Consider the following 19,074-nt stretch of genomic DNA (forward strand, 5'->3'; position numbering starts at 1 on the left):
AGGTGCTACATTCTCACTTATAATCAAAGAAGCTTTTCACATTAACTAAATTAATCCTAGTCTCAACGTTCAAGCTTTTGGTTTTAAAACTATATTCAGCTTGTGACCGAACTATAAAAAGCTTTGGCAGAAACAACAGTTTAAGTTCTATGCAATAATAACACGAGTGCGCAACATAAATCTTCTCATATTCCCTGCCTCTTTTTAAAAATCTTCTAAAATGTGACGTCTTACCTGGAAAACATCTCACTCGACTGCCAAAAATCGAGATGTTTGATTGAAATCGTAGTCAAGTGAAATCGTAGTCAAGTGAAATGGGGGTCAAGTGAAATGGTAGTCAAGTGAAATGGTAGTCAAGTGAAATGGTAGTCAAGTGAAATGGTAGTCAAGTGAAATGGTAGTCAAGTGAAATCCTAGTCAAGTGAAATGGGGTCAAGTGAAATGGTAGTCAAGTGAAATGGTAGTCAAGTGAAATGGGGGTCAAATGAAATGGGGTCAAGTAAAATGGTAGTCAAGTGAAATGGTAGTCAAGTGAAATGGTATTCAAGTGAAATGGGGGTCAAGCTAAATGGTAGTCAAGTGAAATGGTAGTCAAGTGAAATGGGGTCAAATGAAATGGGGTCAAGTGAAATGGTAGTGAAATGGAATGGTGGTAAAGTGAAATGGGTGTGAAATGGAAAGTGGAAATTAAGTGAAATGGAAGTGAAATGGTAGTGGAAATGGTAGTAGTGAAATGAAAGGAAATGAAATCAAGTGAAATGGGGTCAAGTGAAATGGTAGTCAATTGAAATGGTAGTCAAGTGAAATGGTGGTCAAGTGAAATCGTAGTCAAGCGAAATCGTAGTCAAGTGTGGTAGTCAAGTGAAATTGGGGGCAAGAATAGTGTGCTGCCTCGCTCACGCTTGGCAGCAATGAAGTAGCTATATTGACTCCACTCCTTACGACTTCATCACTCAATATCTCAAAGCAAATTGCAGCACAAATGAACCCTCCAATACAACTCCATGTATATAAGTAGCGAATCTAGCGTTAAAGAGCAGCTCATTGATTGGTACGATATTACAATTTGCCAACACACAATCAATAATATCTTCAAAAAGATATTCGAATTTATAATGAGTGGACTGTTACATCCGCTATTGATGTAAATAGGTTATAATTAATTTACAAGATTCAAACATCATATTTTTAATGATGTGCATTGTTTGTAATCTCTATGGATGTAACAATGTCTGACGATGCAAGTAAGCTAAATACGTTATAAAAACATCAGTTGTATTTATTCAAAGCAGTGAACTGTTTTACGCGAGGGAACTATTTAAAAACACGGACACAAAAGAATATCTTATATGGGCACCTGCTGACGACGTCAGAAATTGTAGAACTCGAGGTGAGTTTATGCTTGAAAGATTGAAAATCTTAAAATTAAAATAACAACAATAGGACACAGTTGAAATGTTACATACATGATAGATATTCAAAGAATGAAACAATCGATTTAATTCACGTTTACTTCGAAAATATCTTGATATTTCATTGTTATCTTGCCCCGGGCCCCGTAATTTCACTCGCGGCCCTTTATCAGCAATGCCACGCCATAAACATGAACTTAAAGCTGAACATGAAAGTTCGTTCGCCAACTTTTCAATCTGTGTGAATCTACCATTCTATCCAGTGAGATTCACTTTGAGGCAGAAGATCAGTGTTTCATATTGCTGAGAGCAAGAAATGCTGAGAGCATATGTTTGTGAAAACTACTCATTGAAGAGCAACAGAGCATTTTGAAAATTCGTATGGGAATCTGCATTGAGATTCTAGGTATATTAAATGTTTCATGTTTATATGTATTTTATTTATCAGTGAATGTACAGTAAATATTTCTTTCAATGCTGAGAAGATTTCTTGTTTATATTTATGTATTATGTGATTACTGCACAACCCTAGAAACATATGATTGTCAATCTCTTTAGGTTCAAATTCAAACCATTCAGTGTTAGTTTTGCAGAACATGGTTTATATTTAGCAAGCTTAAATCAATTATGGACAGCTGTGTCGGTTTTAATAATAAGATGTTAAACAGTTATGCTACTTACATAGTTACATAATACATATTCCCCTTGTTTTACAGCATTTGAGGCAAGAATTCTCTCAACTTTGCTGTCATTATTTTACTCATGCTATCCTGACCAGAGAAATAAACTAAAAGTGTGTCAATATCTCATTGCTAAACACAACTTGCATTTTTTTGTTTCACACATCAAAGTGTTTATGACTGCATTTTTATTTTTATTGATTTTTGAAGGTCTCAAAACGTTGGTTAAAAACTTCTGCGTAAATTAGTTTCTATTTATAATAAATATTTTCAGAAACAATACAGCTCTAACACAGAACAAGTGCATCCAAAGTCTTGTAGATCCCATGCAGAAATACCCTTTCAACAACAATGTAGAGTTCATTTTATGAATTGTCAAAAAAATTTTTGTGAAATATGCCATGTCTGTCTTCCACTCTCTTATTTTTTATTATATATTATATATTTATTATTAAATATATATTTTATATATTTAAATTGACCTTGCTTGCTGTGATATCACCTTTCTTATTGTAAAACAGGATAATACCGTTAAATATTCTTGTATTGTCATTGCAGCATTCAAGAAGAAAAACTTTGTCTCTCCATAGATATGGTATTGAGACATTGCTTCAATAAAACCACCAGACTCCTGACAAAATTTTGAAATCTTTTTCGCATTCTTAAAAACAATTAACTTTATTTGTCAGCTATCTTTAAATGCACAACACAACCATTTCATATTACATAACCATGAAAAACATGAGATATGGTAGCAGTAATCATATTTTTCCATGATATGGTACAAGTGATCAATAATTTGTAATCCATGATATGGTACAAGTGATCAATACTTTGTGATCCATGATATGGTACAAGTGATCAATAATTTGTAATCCATGATATTGTACAAGTGAACAATGATTTGTTATCCATGATATGGTACAAGTGATCAATAATTTGTTATTCATGATATGGTACAAGTGAACAATATTTTGTAATCCATGATATGGTACAAGTGATCAATTTTTGTTATCCATGATATGGTACAAGTGATCAATTTTTGTTATCCATGATATGGTACAAGTGAACAATGATTTGTTATCCATGATATGGTACAAGTGAACAATAATTTGTTATTCATGATATCGTACAAGTGATCAATAATTTGTTATTCATGATATCGTACAAGTGAACAATATTTTGTAATCCATGATATGGTACAAGTGATCAATTTTTGTTATCCATGATATGGTACAAGTGAACAATTTTGTTATCCATGATATGGTACAAGTGAACAATATTTTGTTATCCATGATATGGTACAAGTGATCAATAATTTGTTATCCATGATATGGTACAAGTGAACAATTTTGTTATCCATGATATGGTACAAGTGAACAATGATTTGTTATCCATGATATGGTACAAGTGAACAATTTTGTTATCCATGATATGGTACAAGTGAACAATAATTTGTTATCCATGATATGGTACAAGTGAACAATTTTTGTTATCCATGATATGGTACAAGTGAACAATATTTTGTTATCCATGATATGATACAAGTGAACAATATTTTGTGATCCATGATATGGTACAAGTGATCAATATTTTGTGATCCATGATATGGTTCAAGTGAACAATATTTTGTGATCCATGATATGGTACAAGTGATCAATAATTTGTTATCCATGATATGGTACAAGTGATCAATATTTTGTGATTCATGATATGGTACAAGTGATCAATAATTTGTTATCCATGATATGGTACAAAGGATTTCTATTTTGAAATCCATGATATGGTACAAGTGATTGATATTTTGTGATCCATGATGTGGTTCAAGTGATCAATAATTTGTGATCCACCCCACGGTACAAGTGATCAATGTTTTAGAAGCTTTTCGGGAAATCTCTTCCATGTCAAAGGTAACTGTTTTAGATTCAATGTCTTAATGATTTTCCATTCTTATCATAAATTAATGATAAGGAAAGAAAACTTTCGTTTTCCATTGTTGCAATGCTATGCAAAGCCCCCTTTCATGAAGACTTTTCGCCAATCACAAAAGGATTTTTGGCGGATATCTTTGAGTGATTAAATTTGTCTTGTTTGTTTATCTCCTTACCACAACGTTCATTAGAACACAACACTGGACTGACGGGTATCAAAGTCACAGTGCTCAACATGCTTATGAGGATCTTCAACATTTGTAAATTCAGGACAACCTGTTACCACGACTGGCATATTGACAGTTGATTTTTACAATTTTACATCATGTTTTTTTTCACCACACGCGCTGTAGCAAGGAGGAAATCTTTGATGCGGAGGAAATCTTTGATGCGGAGGAAATCTTTGTGCATTTACTTGTAGGTGTTCTTCAATACAATAACGACAAAAGATGTGCTCCTTACATATGCCTACACTTTCTTGCATCTTTTACGACGTTGAGGCAAATTGAAGAAGAAAATTTTCTTCAATAGCTGTTTTCAATTCCATTTTTTTTGTACCACTTTCGTAATCGTAATCGTTTGGTTGAACGGCGAGCCATTCCAAGCACTTTTTTCTTCAATAAATGTATGCCTAAAAATTTATCCAAGAACCAACGAAATTATTTCTTGATTTGAAGCAAGAAGATAAGTTAAAAACTGCATTAGACAATGAACGCGTAAGTTGCGAATAACGTCTACTTACTTATAACTTTTATCACATAATAATTTGACGGCGCCACAAGTTGTATCATCGTCACGTGTAAAGTATCTTTTCTTGGCATTAAACGACTGTTTCCGGGAATTAAGAAGCCACTCGAAATTTTTTGTATGACGTCACGTTCAAGGAATGCAGCTTATATCTTTACTACCGTAAAAAGCAGACATAGTTGATGACGTTCTCTTGGCGCGCGTGATCATCTGGCGCGTGATCATCTGTACCTACCGTACTTCCTCCATATATGGACATATATTATACAAAACACAAAAATAAATACACCTTGCTAAAGAGCAAGTATCGAGATGTAGCCCCTTTTCTCCCCCTTCTTTCCTCGAATGAAATTAAAAGACTCGTTCGCGAAAATGTAACCGAAGAATTCCGAGAAGGTCTGCAATCGTTCCATGCATGCATTTTGTTAGTGAATTATTTACGTTGATATTTATGCTGGCTAGACCGCTAGATCGCTGGCTAGACCGCAGGATGTCAGTCGTAGAAAAGTCTACGTTTTTTAAGGACGTCTGAGCGTCAAATTTGCTGATAAATTCGGCTGGCTATATTCATGGTATGGGCGTAGTTACTGGAAATCTATTGAAATTTTGTGAAAATTTATCGATTTGCGTCGGTGGAAAATGGTTAACTTATCACAGAGGTCCACTGTGTACAACCATGGCGATGATTCATGTTCCTGTGGAGCATAAAGAAAAGTAGCCATTACATGGTCCACTAATGGCTGAATGCGAGACTTTGATACGGACCTGGAAAAGGGAATTGATTTCACAATTCGTGCTGATGAACCAAAAGACACACACAAAAAGGAACAGGTTGTGATTGCAGGACGGTAATACTTTAATAAAGGTGTTCAGGCAAGAATATTGTCATAGTCAAAGCGCGAAGCATATATACCAATGGTCTTACTGATCTTACTATCGATATACAACACTGGAAGCAAGAAAAATAATTTATACCTGAAAGAGAACACTCTCCATGAAGGTGCGATAAATTCAGTATTTTTTACACTTAGTAGCCACTGGACAAAACTATTCAAAAAACTTGATTTGTCAAGTATATTAATAAGTCTTACATTAAATATAGGTGATTCAAGTATGCTCCATCTACTAATAAAACCGGAAAACTTAATATGGCATCACTATCCTAATTACAATTAGAAGATATTGTTCAAATTGCAAAGGAATGCCAAGTTAATACTTCTGGTAAATCAAAGTGGTAAATATAACTTCAATATTGATTTTCCACGTAAGTGCATTGTACTCATCGATTTTGGTTGGCTTATGTCAATGTCATGGGTACAATCGGACAAGTGGCTGCGCTGGAGGGTTTTATCATTTGGTTTGTCGCCATGGGGTAAGATTGCCAGCTACAACATTACTGCAAACGAGTGAAACAGACATATCTGCGTGAAACTAACTTTTCACTCAATAGAAAAGATTTTTTTGTTCAAAAGATTATTTTAGTATAAATTTTTATTGCGCGTTGAATCGTCGAATCGCCCGACTCCCAGTTTCCATTGAAAATAACAATCGTCGCCATTGCCGCTGGCAAAATTCGATCGTCGAGATAGAACTTGATTCGACTCGATCATCGACTCGACGATCAACATTCCTGATCGCCCAACCATGTTTCCATTTAATCGCTGCGACAAAACTACCTATTTTTTCGACGATTGACGATTCAATGATTGTATAGAAACCGAGCTTTAGCTGTGGAATAGTTTCATACAGGGGTGGATCTAGGATTTTTCAAACATCAGTCATAAAACGTCGGAGGCGCTCCGCACCTAGCACGGTCTGAGGCATTCTCCCCTGAAAAATTTTGAATTTCAGAGCCTTGAAAATACCATTTTCAGCGTTTTAGAGCAATACAAAATGTATTTTGTGGGCAATGTTTATTAAAGTGCTTATCTCTCAATTTTTTTTCTCGAATTTTCGTATTGCTTCTTCAAAAGTAATCTAAAACTTATATTACAATTTTTTCATGCGCTGCATTGTTTTCGAATTATTATTAATCAAATATGAAATTTGACAGTAAAAGTTGATAATTGGCATAGGGCCTGGATCAAGTCTCTGTGACTAAACTTAAGGAACAAGTCAAGGGCTTGTTATCAACGATTAGATGGCGGAGTTGAATTCGGATTCGGAAAGCTCTCATAGTTCGCAATGTGATTCGGAGTATGATTATATTCCCGGTTATATCATCGAAGATGAAACAAGGAACATTAATGACCAGGAATATAATATAATAGATGAAAATCACGGCGAGTCCGAGTCCTATCTATACGCTGATGAACCAATGGCCGAACAAGCATGGTATGAAGACTACGTGGAAAAGTCAAATGAACATAAAAAGAAACTTGAAATGCTACAAAAAAGACTTGATCACACAGTTGAGTTGAGTTCTTGGTGAGTAATAGAATTTCTAATTTCAATTCAACTTATGAAATGTATTTCAATTCAGGTTTCAAGTTATGAAATATAGACATAGACGTGCAATTTTCTATTCAAGATTACCATCGCTTTTTTTATTTACTTTTGGGAAAAAAATGTTAAAAGATGCTCGATTACAATTTTTTAATGTGATTTTCTTTATTGATCAGGTGCAAGTGTGGTTTTTGTCAAGTTACACTTCTTCAGAATCCTCTAGAGGCCTGGTGCTGCCAAGAACTTAAGTTTGTCGCTGAAAGCTTAACACACCAGTCGGTTCTGGCAGATCTGTCAACTATTCCATGTTGTGTCACTCTATACCCAGGTTTCAGACCAGTTTGTTTGGAAAAGTGGTCGCTAAAAATGGCTGCTAGGAAATACAAAACCAGTGAACAAAGACGATACAGAGAAACAGGATCTGAAAACATGAATGATAGCATATTATGTTATTTCCCAGTATTTAAGTATATTTTAGTGTTATGACACATTAGTAACGATTTGGCTTTATATTCAGGTTTTGCATACCGAATATTGTATATATTGTGTTGCATACCGAGAATTCACATCTATGATTTATGGATGCTTAAGAGAAGAAAGAAGACCATTACCAGCATGTGCATACTATGCAATAAGATCAAAATTTAATGATAAAAAGTTGGAATTTAGAGGGTACGAAGAAAATGAAATAAACAAGTGATGTGAAAATTAAGTTTTCCTATTTTTTGGGCAATCTGCCACTTTTGACTGACAGCTGAATGGCACACTGGTAGCTGCTGGCATGAAACAAAAACATTTTATTATTAACAAAAATGATTTTCAAACCATGTTTAGCTACAACATGTTATATAATCATTATTAATTACCTGGAATTGAGGGGGGACATCATTGACCACAATGCATTTTCGACGGACCTGTTTTAGTAGCACCTCAGATCTGGGTTGCTTTTACAGCATGACATTCATTGGTGATGGGGACATTTCTTTCAAAAGATTTTGTGAATTTGATAATGCGTCTTTGTCTTTTATTGACAGCATCACACTCTCAAATAATTTATCCACATACTCTAAAAAGAAATTATTGTCATATTCAATACTATGACATGATGCAAAGCAACACATTTAGCAACAACTTACCAAATTTGGGCTTAACTCTGACATCCCTCACAGTTCCTTCACCATTTTTAAACTTTGGATACACCACACTTATTTGGAAAGTGCCATCATTCTTGTTAGATTATGAACTTTATTCAAAAAAAAGGAATTGATTTTTACAACAACAAAATATATATGTGCAGGAAGTATGTAAGATCGTATGATTGTCATGTGTCCACTGGACTATAACTAAAGAACTGAAATAACATTAACTTTACAAATTAAATACTTTATGTTATTTGTATCATGTTAACACCCCCACTCAGACTCAGCTTGCTCATGATGAGTCTGCTATGTGGTTAACTAGATCCATAAAAGTGTTGCTCGATGTTTTTCTACTTTGACTCGAGATAATGACTTTGTAAGAATGTCTGCTGTCATTTCTTCGGTTGGAACGTAACTGATCTTTATTTTCTTGCTTTGTACTCTTTCTCGAATGAAATGTAGTTTCGTATCGATGTGCTTTGATCGTTTATACATTGCGGGATTGTGACACATCTATATACAAGATTGGTTATCTTCTCCAATGTTGGTTGGTTTCTTCATTGGATAACCTAAATCTTTCATTAGTGCTCGTAGGTATATTGCTTCTTGTACAGCTGCCGCCATAGCTTGATATTCGGCTTCGGTTGACGAAAGTGCTACAGTTGCCTGTTTCTTCACTTCCCAGCTGATTGCACCTCCGTTCCCTTCAAATTTGAAGTAATATCCTGTAGTTGATTTGCGATCATTGAGATCACCACTCCAATCTGCGTCTGAATCGCCAACGATATCGAGATTGGAATTCTTCAAGAATGTTAATTGTAAATCGATAGTTCCTTTAAGATATCTTAATACATGCTTTGCTGCTTTCCAATGTGACATGTCTGGTTTATCTAGGAATCTTGATAGCTGATTAACAATGTGAAGGATATCTGGACGGGTTTGTTTACCAATAAATAGTAATGAACCAACTAAACTTCTGTATAACCTTGCATCGACTAACTTCTGATCGCCGTTGCTTTTGATTAGTTTCAGATTTACTTCTCTAGGCGTTGCTGCTGCTTTACAATCACTCATATTGAATTATTGAAGAACAGATTCGATGTATTTCTCTTGGTCAACGGTAATCTTGTCGTGAGATCGTAGAATTCGCATTCCTAAGAACCAGTTCAGTGTGCCACGGTCGTCCATCTTGAAATTTTTGCTCAACATTGCTTTAATATGATTAATTGCTTTTTCACTCGTACCAGCCACTATAATATCGTCTACCTAAACTAAAACGTATGAGGATGTTCCATCTTCTTTTCTCACAAATAAACAATAATCGTTGCAGCTACGTTTGAATTTTTCTTTAATAAGTAGACTAGCCAATGCTTCATACCAATTCTTTGCCGCTTGTTTCAATCCATAGATTGATTTGTTTAGCTTGCAAACTTGCTTTCGTCCTGTTTTTGCTTTCTTGGTAAAACCTTCTGGTTGTTCTAGATAAATTTCTTCTTCTATGTTGGAGTGAAGGTATGCTGATTTAACATCCATCTGGCCAATATGTAGACCTTTTTGTGCTGTCATTGCGAGCAGGATTCGAAAAGAGTCGGGTTTACATGTTGGAGCGTAAGTATCGAAAATGTCTAAGCCTTCGACTTGAGCATAACCCTTGGCTACATATCTTGCTTTATATTTGTCGATTTGACCATCTGCTCCATACTTTACTTTATATACCCATTTTCCTGGTAAGACTTGTACATTCTCTGGTTCGTTCACTATTGTCCATGTGTTATTGTCCATTAGTGAATCATATTCTGCTTTCATCGCTTTTCTCCAGTTTTCAGCGTGCGGTGTATTAATTGCTTCATGATAAGACTTGGGTTCTTGTACACTTTCTTCGTTAGTCGTGTTGAACGTATAGTATAATCCATACCTTTCTGGTGGCCGCCGATTTCTGCTTTCTCTAGGAAGCGAGATTTCTTCCTCTGGATTTTCTTCATCTTCTTGCTGATGTTGAACAGCGGGTATCGGTACATTATTTTCCCCCACTTCATCTTGAATCGGTTCCTTTGTTTTCTCATCTTTCGAACGATCATCGTCGAAATCCATGTTGGGGCTCATAAGATTTGGTTGTTCTGGATTTATCGTATCTTTTGCTGAAAAAGGTTGAATTTCACTTTCTCTGAAGACAACATTGCGTGCTTTGATGACTTTCATTGATTCGAATTCTTGCAGGATGTAAGCCGTGTTTTTGTCATCGTAACCAATAAATTTTGCTTTCACAGATCTTGAATCCAATTTCTTTAGGTTGATCTTCTTTTTCATGACGTATGCTGTGCAGCCAAAAGTGCGTAGATGATTTAATCTTGGGGTTTTTTGGGTGAATAGCTCGAAAGGACTTTTACCTTGTTCACTGTTGGCAGTAACGGTGAGATTTCTGATATGAGATGCTGTGGATAAGGCTCTTATCCAATAACGTTTTGGTAACTGTGCTTGGATTAATAGACATCGTCCCATTTCAACTAGAGTTCGATTATAGCGTTCGGCAACTCCATTTTGTTGCGGGGTTTCGGGTACTGTAAATTCCTGCTTTATTTTTGATTCTATGCAGTAAGCTTTGAATTGCTTCGATGTATACTCTGCTCCATTATCGCATCTCAATTTTCGAGGTAATCCTGATTCTGCTACGTACTCTTTAAATTTTTCAAATGCTTGTGCTTTCTTGCTCATGAATTTAACGACTGCATACTACGAGTATTCGTCCACAAAGGTAATTGCATATCTGAATCCACTGAGGCTAGGCACTTCAAATGGACCAAGAATATCTGTGTATACCAATTCGCGTGGTTTCTGGGACTTATTGTGAGCTATTGTGGGCTTGATTTGCCTACTTTCACTTCTGGATATTCAGCCTTGAACTTCTGGTACGTCTCCATGACAGTTGACAGTAAGATCTTCTGCACACGAACTTTTTGTCCATCTTTCTTCACAGTTACAAAGTCCTTTCTCCCAGGAAGCTGCCTTGCAACAGTGTCACTTTGAAAAAACTCTTTCACGATCTTATCAACTTCTGAAAGTGTGCGTTGTTTGCCCTTCTCAATTTGTTTAACAAAGGTGTCTGACAGTTTCTTGACTACTGCTGCTTTCTTCCTTGGGCTCCTTGGAAGAGAACTGGCAGCCTTTTTTATTGCCTTTGGTAGAGATTGCCTGCTACCAAAAGCAGTGTACTCATTTGCTAGGGCTCTGTCCTGGTTGCCGCTGTTCAAGGTGGAGGCCTTGGCTTGTCTTGATTTTTTTACTCTTTCCTTGCTCCTTTCATTTTCTTGAATTCTTCTTTTCTCAGTCCATTGAGCTCTGCATGTTCTTTGTTGCTCTTTATTTGTTTCCCTCATCTGCTGACGTTTAGCATCACTCATACGAGCCCGGTAGTCTCTCATTTTCTCTGCTGCGGACTTCGGCATTCTGAAAAAAGAATTGAAAAATTGTTAACATAAGGCATTTATCTAAAGTTTGGTTGAGCTTTAAGATACATTCACATAATTCATCATTAAAGATCCAACATCGGTGAAACTGAAATCAAACAAGAAACAGGTTAAAAAAATTATGAGTTTGGTCAGGCAAAACAATGAAAAAGATTTCATTATTTTTTTTATTCAAACCACATTAATATATTGAAACTATCAATACAGTATCAATTCAGAGCATCCAGGTTTCTACATAAAAATACATCAAAAACTTCAGACTGTGCCATCATTTACCTGGATATGTTACGTCAGTTACTGTAGGTCACATGCCATAACTGTTACATCAGTTACCATAAAACTGTTAAATATGAAGCTCAAATAAAGTTCTTTGCATGTTGCCTTTCCCATCTCCCCATATGCTAAGAACACAGGGGGTATCATTTTTCTTTGAGCTTTTCTAAAGAAACAGCACATCTTTTATCACTTTCTTGGTAACTGACGTAACAAAGCTCTGAGTAGCATGAAATAGGCTAACAAAAGTTTGTGATCGAACCAAAGTACAATTTTTTTCCCAAAAAATAAAAAACAAAGATTTGCTCTTACTAAGAATGCACTTAAACTTACTTTTTGGCAGTTTCCTTCAGCAGTACAAGTCTTTAAATCTCCTTTTTAATCTGGGGGTACTGACCACATGGCTGACCACTAACTTTCAAAATGGCCGCCAGTCATGCGACATGCAGCCAGCAGTAAAAAATGTCTTGCACCAAATGGCACAATTATTATATGAAGTTGTAACATCATTATTTTCAACATATCTGGAAAAAATTTTTCAACCCTGAAGTTGACATATTCGTGGAATTGCCCTTCATCTTTACATCACGCCTTAAGTTGTTGTTGAAGTGGATGGATGCCAAAATGTGTCTAAAACAATAAAGACTTCTGGAAGTTGCAAAACAATAAACATTGTCATATAGGAAATTTTCGTCCACCAGCAATACATTCCAACATAGGACTAATGAATCATTTTTGGAGCAAAATGAGTCAGGACAGAATGGAATCCTTCCAAACAACTTGTTTAAGCAACTGGTGAAGCCAGGTGAATTGACTTCATCAGCTGTGGGTTTAACAATTTCGCACAAAGCTTTTCATGAGCAACTGAACCTTAAACATTACAACAAAGAATGATGATAAACTGTTAGGGAAGTTATCTTTAAATAATGCCTTCACAAACCTTCTAACAAATATTCCCTTGGTTGAATATCAGGGCCATGAAAACAACTTGAAAATAGTGGATCATTCAAATTGGTGTGCTTGTCTACTATGTGACTCAGGAAAGATTTGAACTTTGCCCAAATTACTTTGCCATCACCATAATAAACAGCTGAATACTTAGTCGGAGTCCATCGAGCGCGTTTTCTTGCAACAAAATTCACCCAGATTTTACGTCTTCGCTTCGCTTCAGGACGCTCATCAAAACGGTATACGGTGAAGAGAAATTCCTTCCGCAGAATTTGCTCGGTTTGAACAGCCGAAAACTGCACATCTATCAGGCATTTTGATGCAGAGCCGTAGTAGATAAAGTAGAAATTGTAGCAAAAATCACACTTAAGAAAACTTCCTGTCCTTATGTTACGTCACATACTTCTCGATTCAGGCTCTCATCAAGCAAATTGAACGCGCAGCAATTTTCTCCATTATTGCCGATTTTGAGAAAAGAAACGCATTTATCTCATAAACGAAGCCATCAATCAGAAAATTGTAAAATAACTTTTGCAATGATTTTTTACCTCAATCAGAAAATTCGAAAAAAAATTGTGAGATAAGCACTTTAAGCATTTCACTAGACTATTATCTTCTGTAAGTATATGCAAGGTGTGCTATATAGCAGTCACTAGTAGCATTGTATTAACAAATACAAACAGAATGTAACCAACATGTCTTTAATTATATAATTACATGAATGTTAAAATTGGCTCATGTGTCATGCTTACTGGTTATGATAAATATCTTTTCATATGATTAAAGCTCGTTTAAATGTAAATCTGAAATAATTTAGTTTAGAAATTATAATGATCATCAGAAAAATTACCTAGTGATCATGAAAAATACTTTGCTGTTTTGCCAAATTTCAAGGTTTATCTGCTTACATAGGAAGACATTTTTACTTTATTGAAAATGCTTTTCATACATCAATAGCCCTTTGGAATTTATGGCAAACAATCTGGTATGAGCCGTAGATCAACACACCTTGACATCTTTACATGAGGTGTTCAGTTAGAAAAGGGGATAATATGTGACATGGGACAACATTTCATGCATGTGAAATACTCAGCTTTAATACGATTTCAGTCAAATTGTCAAAATAAAAAGCTTCATGGATCAGAAAAGACTCAAAATCACAGGTTATAGGAAACAGCTTCTCATGTAATCAATGTTAGTTTTCTCAAATCTTAAACAATGTGTAGTATGACGGTCCAATGATTGAATGATGAATGATCATAAACTGAAAAACCCCAAACATTTGTTTATAAAGTAAATGGTTTGAGCCCGGGAGTATCGTTACATGTTTGTAAATGATGATCGTCCAGGTTAATAAAGTCCTGAGAAGGACTCTTTTCGTTGTTGTTGACTGACGTTTCGACAACCTTAGCAATAGTCATCTTCAGAGTCAAATGAGGAGTAAACGTCAGGTTAGCCGTATTTGTTATCTGGTTCTTACGTCATATAAAAATATAGTCCTGGATCATCAACTCTTATATAAGACCCATAAGCCATACATACGTGTAACTCACGCGAGATAGCGCGCGTGACAAACATTGCATATTAATCAAGGATATATTTACTACCTAAATCGATGGCATAAAAAACCTAAACAGATTACTGGGTCGCCAATGCTCGTACTTACTGTGAAATGACTTTTATTAAGCGATTGTCGTATTATTTATTGTCGTACGATTGTCGTAGTGACTTTTATTAAGCGATTGAAGTAGACTGGGTCCAAAGGTACAATTAGGAGCCAAATTTTTAAATTTTGAAGGGAAAAGTTTTATGGTAAATAATTGACCAAATGAAATTGACATTCAAGAAGAGCGCGATCACTGGTAACAGCCAAACGGACTCTGTACAATATGGGGGCATTCATCTAAGGCTTGTTTTTCTATGCATCTGTCGGTGATTGATAGAATATTATTCTGGGAGTTTCAATTCAGAACCACCATCTTTTCACGCTCAAGTGAACAAGTAAGTTTTCTGTTACTGTTTGTCATAGATCTTAGTGCAAAATTTAACGTCAAATCAAATCCACAGTGAAAATTTTCATGTATTTGGTTTATGAGATGTGAATGCCGAGGGATTCAATGTTGTGCTGCTAAATTCAAGCAATGGCTTAAATAAGCGTTCTCGAACTCCGTTATTGGTCGAACCAGTCGAGCCATCCCTGATCTGTTTACTGAGGTGGTATTTGTATAGGTCTTCATACATAAAACAGAATTTTGACCATGAAATTCAAACGATTACAGAACGAAAATTTAATGATCAAAAAAATTGTAATCATTAAATTTGATAAATAATTTTTGAACTATAAACATATGTCGTCGCGTGACTGATTTGACATACCCTAGATCCGCCCCTAGTTTCATATGAACCGGGGAAACGGATACTTGCTTATTACTAGTGAAGCGGAGTAATAAAAGCAATTTTGATTGCAAAGAGGTGTGCCTTTTAGGGATTTTCTAAAGCACCTTAAATTTCAACGATAAAATTCCACTTTTAGAAAACTGATCTATACTGTCTTATAAACTTGTCATCTTCCATATTGAATGAAAAGAAATGATTGATATTCGTTAAAATGCTTATGCAACGAATTTTGACCTCGTAATTTCTTTTGCCAAATAAAAAGAAGTAGCCGTCCTCACTCTATGTTTGAAATCAGAAATAAAATTGAACTTTTTATTCAAAGTTGTAATCATGGAAGTTGCCATGCATTTTGGAACTTCCTGTGCGAACTTTCAAATGGCCATTTTATTAACTTGTGACAGCATAAGTGAAACACACTTCTATCATAGCGTGTAGAATTTATGGTAAAATCTCCATCGAGAATAATAAGTAACCTTCTCCTGGCGGCTTGAGTAGCGACTTGATTATTGTTGCCTTTCTTGTTTGGCAAACTCTGACAGTCACGTTGGAACAAAAAAACTTAGTGGTTTGTTGACAGATGAACAGGGATCAGTAGCTTATTGTCTTGTAATCGCACATTTTTCATTCTGGTCATATATCAACTGCTTATTCAAACACGCGTATATAGTACAAAAGTTGTTTCAATGTTAAAGATTTTGATAAAAATATTACAAATCATAAATATAGCAGAGGGAGCCTTTTTCTACCTTTTTTTGTTTTGTTTTGAATGATTGCCCTTATTGCAAAACAATGTCTTCTGAATGCGTCATTTTAAAGTTTGTGCGGTGTTGTCTTATAGCTGACGAAAGACATGCGACTAACTTTGAGACTAATCTTGTGCAGCTGTAAGCTATGACTGAAAAACAATTATCTTAATTGAAACTCGAAAGTTACTCATGCGCTGCGTGTCCTCTATAGGAAATGCTCGATTTTACCAAATATCTATGTAACTTCAATGTGTCGTCAATAGTCTATCGAGTATCGTCAAATGAATTTCATATGAATTTGAGTGGCCATTAAATATATAGACAGAGCGATGTAGCCAGCATGTTTAATACCGTTACTGCCAACTAAAATTTACAGCATAACAATTCATTCTTAAGAAGTCAGTTATTCTACAGTGACTGAACACCAAAATGTTTACCCAGCAAAAGTATATAAAACAGGTTGGTTCTCCACCATTTCAAGTCTGTTGAATACTAGCAATGTCAACAAAAGTACACAAAGAATAATTACGGTTTAACGAGCAAATATGTGAAACGAGGCTCAAAAAAAAGTTTCTGAATATGAATAATTGTTATTTAGTTTGTGTTTGTTGATAAATGATAACTTTGCGTATGGTATTGGTTTTGTTATGATTTTATTACGTCTATTGGCTAATGCTGTTCTGTTACGTCAATATGACACCTTTGGCGCCATTCCACAAACATCGTAAGTTTTTTGTTTATCTTTACGTAGACCAAATATGAAAACTATTCAGAAACAATTCGAGCAATGTGGTTAGGTCTACAGAATAGTATTTTGATTTCTGATTGAATTAAAGGGCTGATTGCATGAAGCCAGTAATCGCAGTTGGCTTAGTGAAGTCTATACGCATATCTCTGATATCATGCGCTTTTTGACCAGGCTAGCTGTGAAACTTCATTCAAACAATTAGCTCCTAAGCGATGTTGAAATTAAATACAAAGGAGCTGCGAAGCCTGCTTACAAGTGGGGAGAGGAATTACTGATTTTGATGGGAAAATGCACGCTACGCACATTGTGCTCTTTGCTATCATGAAAGAATAAAGCGCTGAGTTTGATCTCACGAGCTAGTAATACAGGCTAGCACAGACTTGTGTAAGCAAACCTTAAACACCGCGTATTAACTTTTTAAAATTATCAGAAAAGAACATTTTATAGCTAACTTTCCGTGTTTCTGCATGCCTGCTCACCACAAAATACCAGAATAATCAACAAACCGTCACCAAAATTATTGCTCAGTATATAATTGTACTTCAAATTTTAGTTTACGCTAAATATAGCCATAGCCAAACGCTAAAACTGTGTTATCTTCATATTGACTGCATGTAAACTTTTGTAAAAAACAAATGCGAAAGTCGTCACCTCTTTGGAGCAAGTCTTTACACGTATAATCTCTACTTGCGGTGCAATTAGTGATTTGTCATGTTACCTATTTAATCCAATTATACATTGATAAAAAGCTTTATTTTTCTTCGGAAGAGCAAAAGAGCGACACCACATCAAATCGACAAAAATGAACACAACAACCGAGAAAGTTTTTAAATTTTGTGGCACAGAAAATAGCCCAGCGTTCATCATCTTGGTTTTCCCATCAAATCAATACATACTGAATCAAATGCTGGTGTGTGTCGTGAATTTTGTGCTTGTAATACCAGCGATTTTACTCAATGGGATTTATCTGATCACAGTTTTGCGAAGCCGTCTTCTCCGCGGAAAAATTTGTTATTTTCTTATTGGAATCCAGTCTGTTACAGATCTCTTGGTTGCCTGTTTAACAATCCCATCTTTCACGTACCTTATATACAGTGAAATAAATGGTAATAGCAGCTGTACAACATTATTCGTTCTTACCACTATTGGCTTAATTCCAGGTGGATTGTCTCTCGCTTCATTGTGCGCTATCACATTTGAACGATATATGGGTGTAATACGTCCCATCTTTCATCTGAATTACTTAACGAAAAAGGTTTTTATTATCTATATGATTGTCTCAACTGCAATTCTATCAATCGGTGTGCCCTATGCGTCCAGATTTGTACTTGTGTATTACACGGGAATGGTGATTGTAATTGGAATAAGCCTACTGGTAAATGCAGCTGCCTATATAAAAATATTTGTAGCGGTTGGCCAAAGAATTCAACCCGATAATTCCATCCGTGAGCGCGAGAGATCAGGAATAAAAAGTGGCCGAACTAGACTGAATAAAAGGAAGAACATTCTTCTGGAGTCAAAACTTGCTCGATCATGTGCTTTTGTTGTGATCTTGTTTTACATATGCTACTTTCCCGGTCTTGTAGCAAGTCTCTACTTCATTGACACAAACAAATTGATTTACAGAGTTGTTCATTCATGGTACGTCACAAATTTTGCCATCAATTGTAGTTTGAACTCGATTGTGTTCTTTTGGAAAAGACCTATACTACGAAAGGAGACAATACGAGTCTTTCAAAAACTAAAACGAGATGTCTTTTTTCCAAAAGTGAATGTTGTAAGCACAGTCAAGAATGATTAAGAAACATAACTATAGATAACGATGCTTTCTTGTAAATAAAGTGGATTGAATTTTTGTACTGATATCTTAGCTACGTATATGTTGCACGTTGACATACTGCTCATGTTGAATTAAACACTACGGCTGAAACAGTGCAATTGTGCAAAACTATTAGCTAGCATTTATTGAATGAATTATTTGCTTGCAAAGCACAGTCCTTGTAAAATACTTGGTTAATGAAAATAGTGTTTGGATGTATGGTTAAAGAGTGGTTAGTTCTTCAAGTTTTGAAAAATATCACTTCATGTTGCTGTAAGAAAGAGTTCAGTACTTAGATCTTTTGCCAAATGTTAAATGTGTGGCT

At 35.4% G+C, this 19,074-nt stretch overlaps 3 protein-coding genes across 3 annotated transcripts; 2 read left to right on the forward strand and 1 right to left on the reverse strand.

Annotated features, from left to right (window-relative positions):
• Positions 1–6,879: 6,879 nt before the first annotated feature.
• LOC124454435 lies at positions 6,880–7,986 on the forward strand. The gene is made up of 2 exons (XM_047005250.1): positions 6,880–7,197; positions 7,392–7,986. The coding sequence occupies exons 1-2, from the start codon at positions 6,911–6,913 to the stop codon at positions 7,699–7,701; spliced, it is 597 nt and encodes a 198-aa protein (XP_046861206.1). The 5' UTR covers positions 6,880–6,910; the 3' UTR covers positions 7,702–7,986.
• An 881-nt stretch (positions 7,987–8,867) lies between these two features.
• On the reverse strand, positions 8,868–9,428 carry LOC124454145 (secreted RxLR effector protein 161-like). Its single transcript, XM_047004953.1, has one exon. It carries the CDS (start codon positions 9,426–9,428, stop codon positions 8,868–8,870), a length of 561 nt encoding a protein of 186 aa, XP_046860909.1.
• An 8,247-nt stretch (positions 9,429–17,675) lies between these two features.
• Positions 17,676–18,731, forward strand: LOC124454146. The gene has a single exon (XM_047004954.1). The coding sequence runs from the start codon at positions 17,733–17,735 to the stop codon at positions 18,729–18,731; it is 999 nt and encodes a 332-aa protein (XP_046860910.1). The 5' UTR covers positions 17,676–17,732.
• The last annotated feature ends 343 nt before the right edge of the window (positions 18,732–19,074 follow it).

Source organism: Xenia sp. Carnegie-2017, unplaced genomic scaffold (assembly GCF_021976095.1).
Source record: "Xenia sp. Carnegie-2017 unplaced genomic scaffold, XeniaSp_v1 HiC_scaffold_3, whole genome shotgun sequence".
Lineage (NCBI taxonomy): Eukaryota > Metazoa > Cnidaria > Anthozoa > Malacalcyonacea > Xeniidae > Xenia > Xenia sp. Carnegie-2017.

Excerpts from the sequence above, each read along its gene's own strand:
- LOC124454435 (XM_047005250.1), top strand. The coding sequence starts at position 6,911 with ATGGCGGAGTTGAATTCGGATTCGGAAAGCTCTCATAGTTCGCAATGT. Across the intron at positions 7,198-7,391 it reads ACAGTTGAGTTGAGTTCTTG|GTGCAAGTGTGGTTTTTGTC; the intron begins GTGAGTAATAGA and ends TTTATTGATCAG.
- LOC124454146 (XM_047004954.1), top strand. The coding sequence starts at position 17,733 with ATGAACACAACAACCGAGAAAGTTTTTAAATTTTGTGGCACAGAAAAT.
- LOC124454145 (XM_047004953.1), bottom strand. The coding sequence starts at position 9,428 with ATGAGTGATTGTAAAGCAGCAGCAACGCCTAGAGAAGTAAATCTGAAA.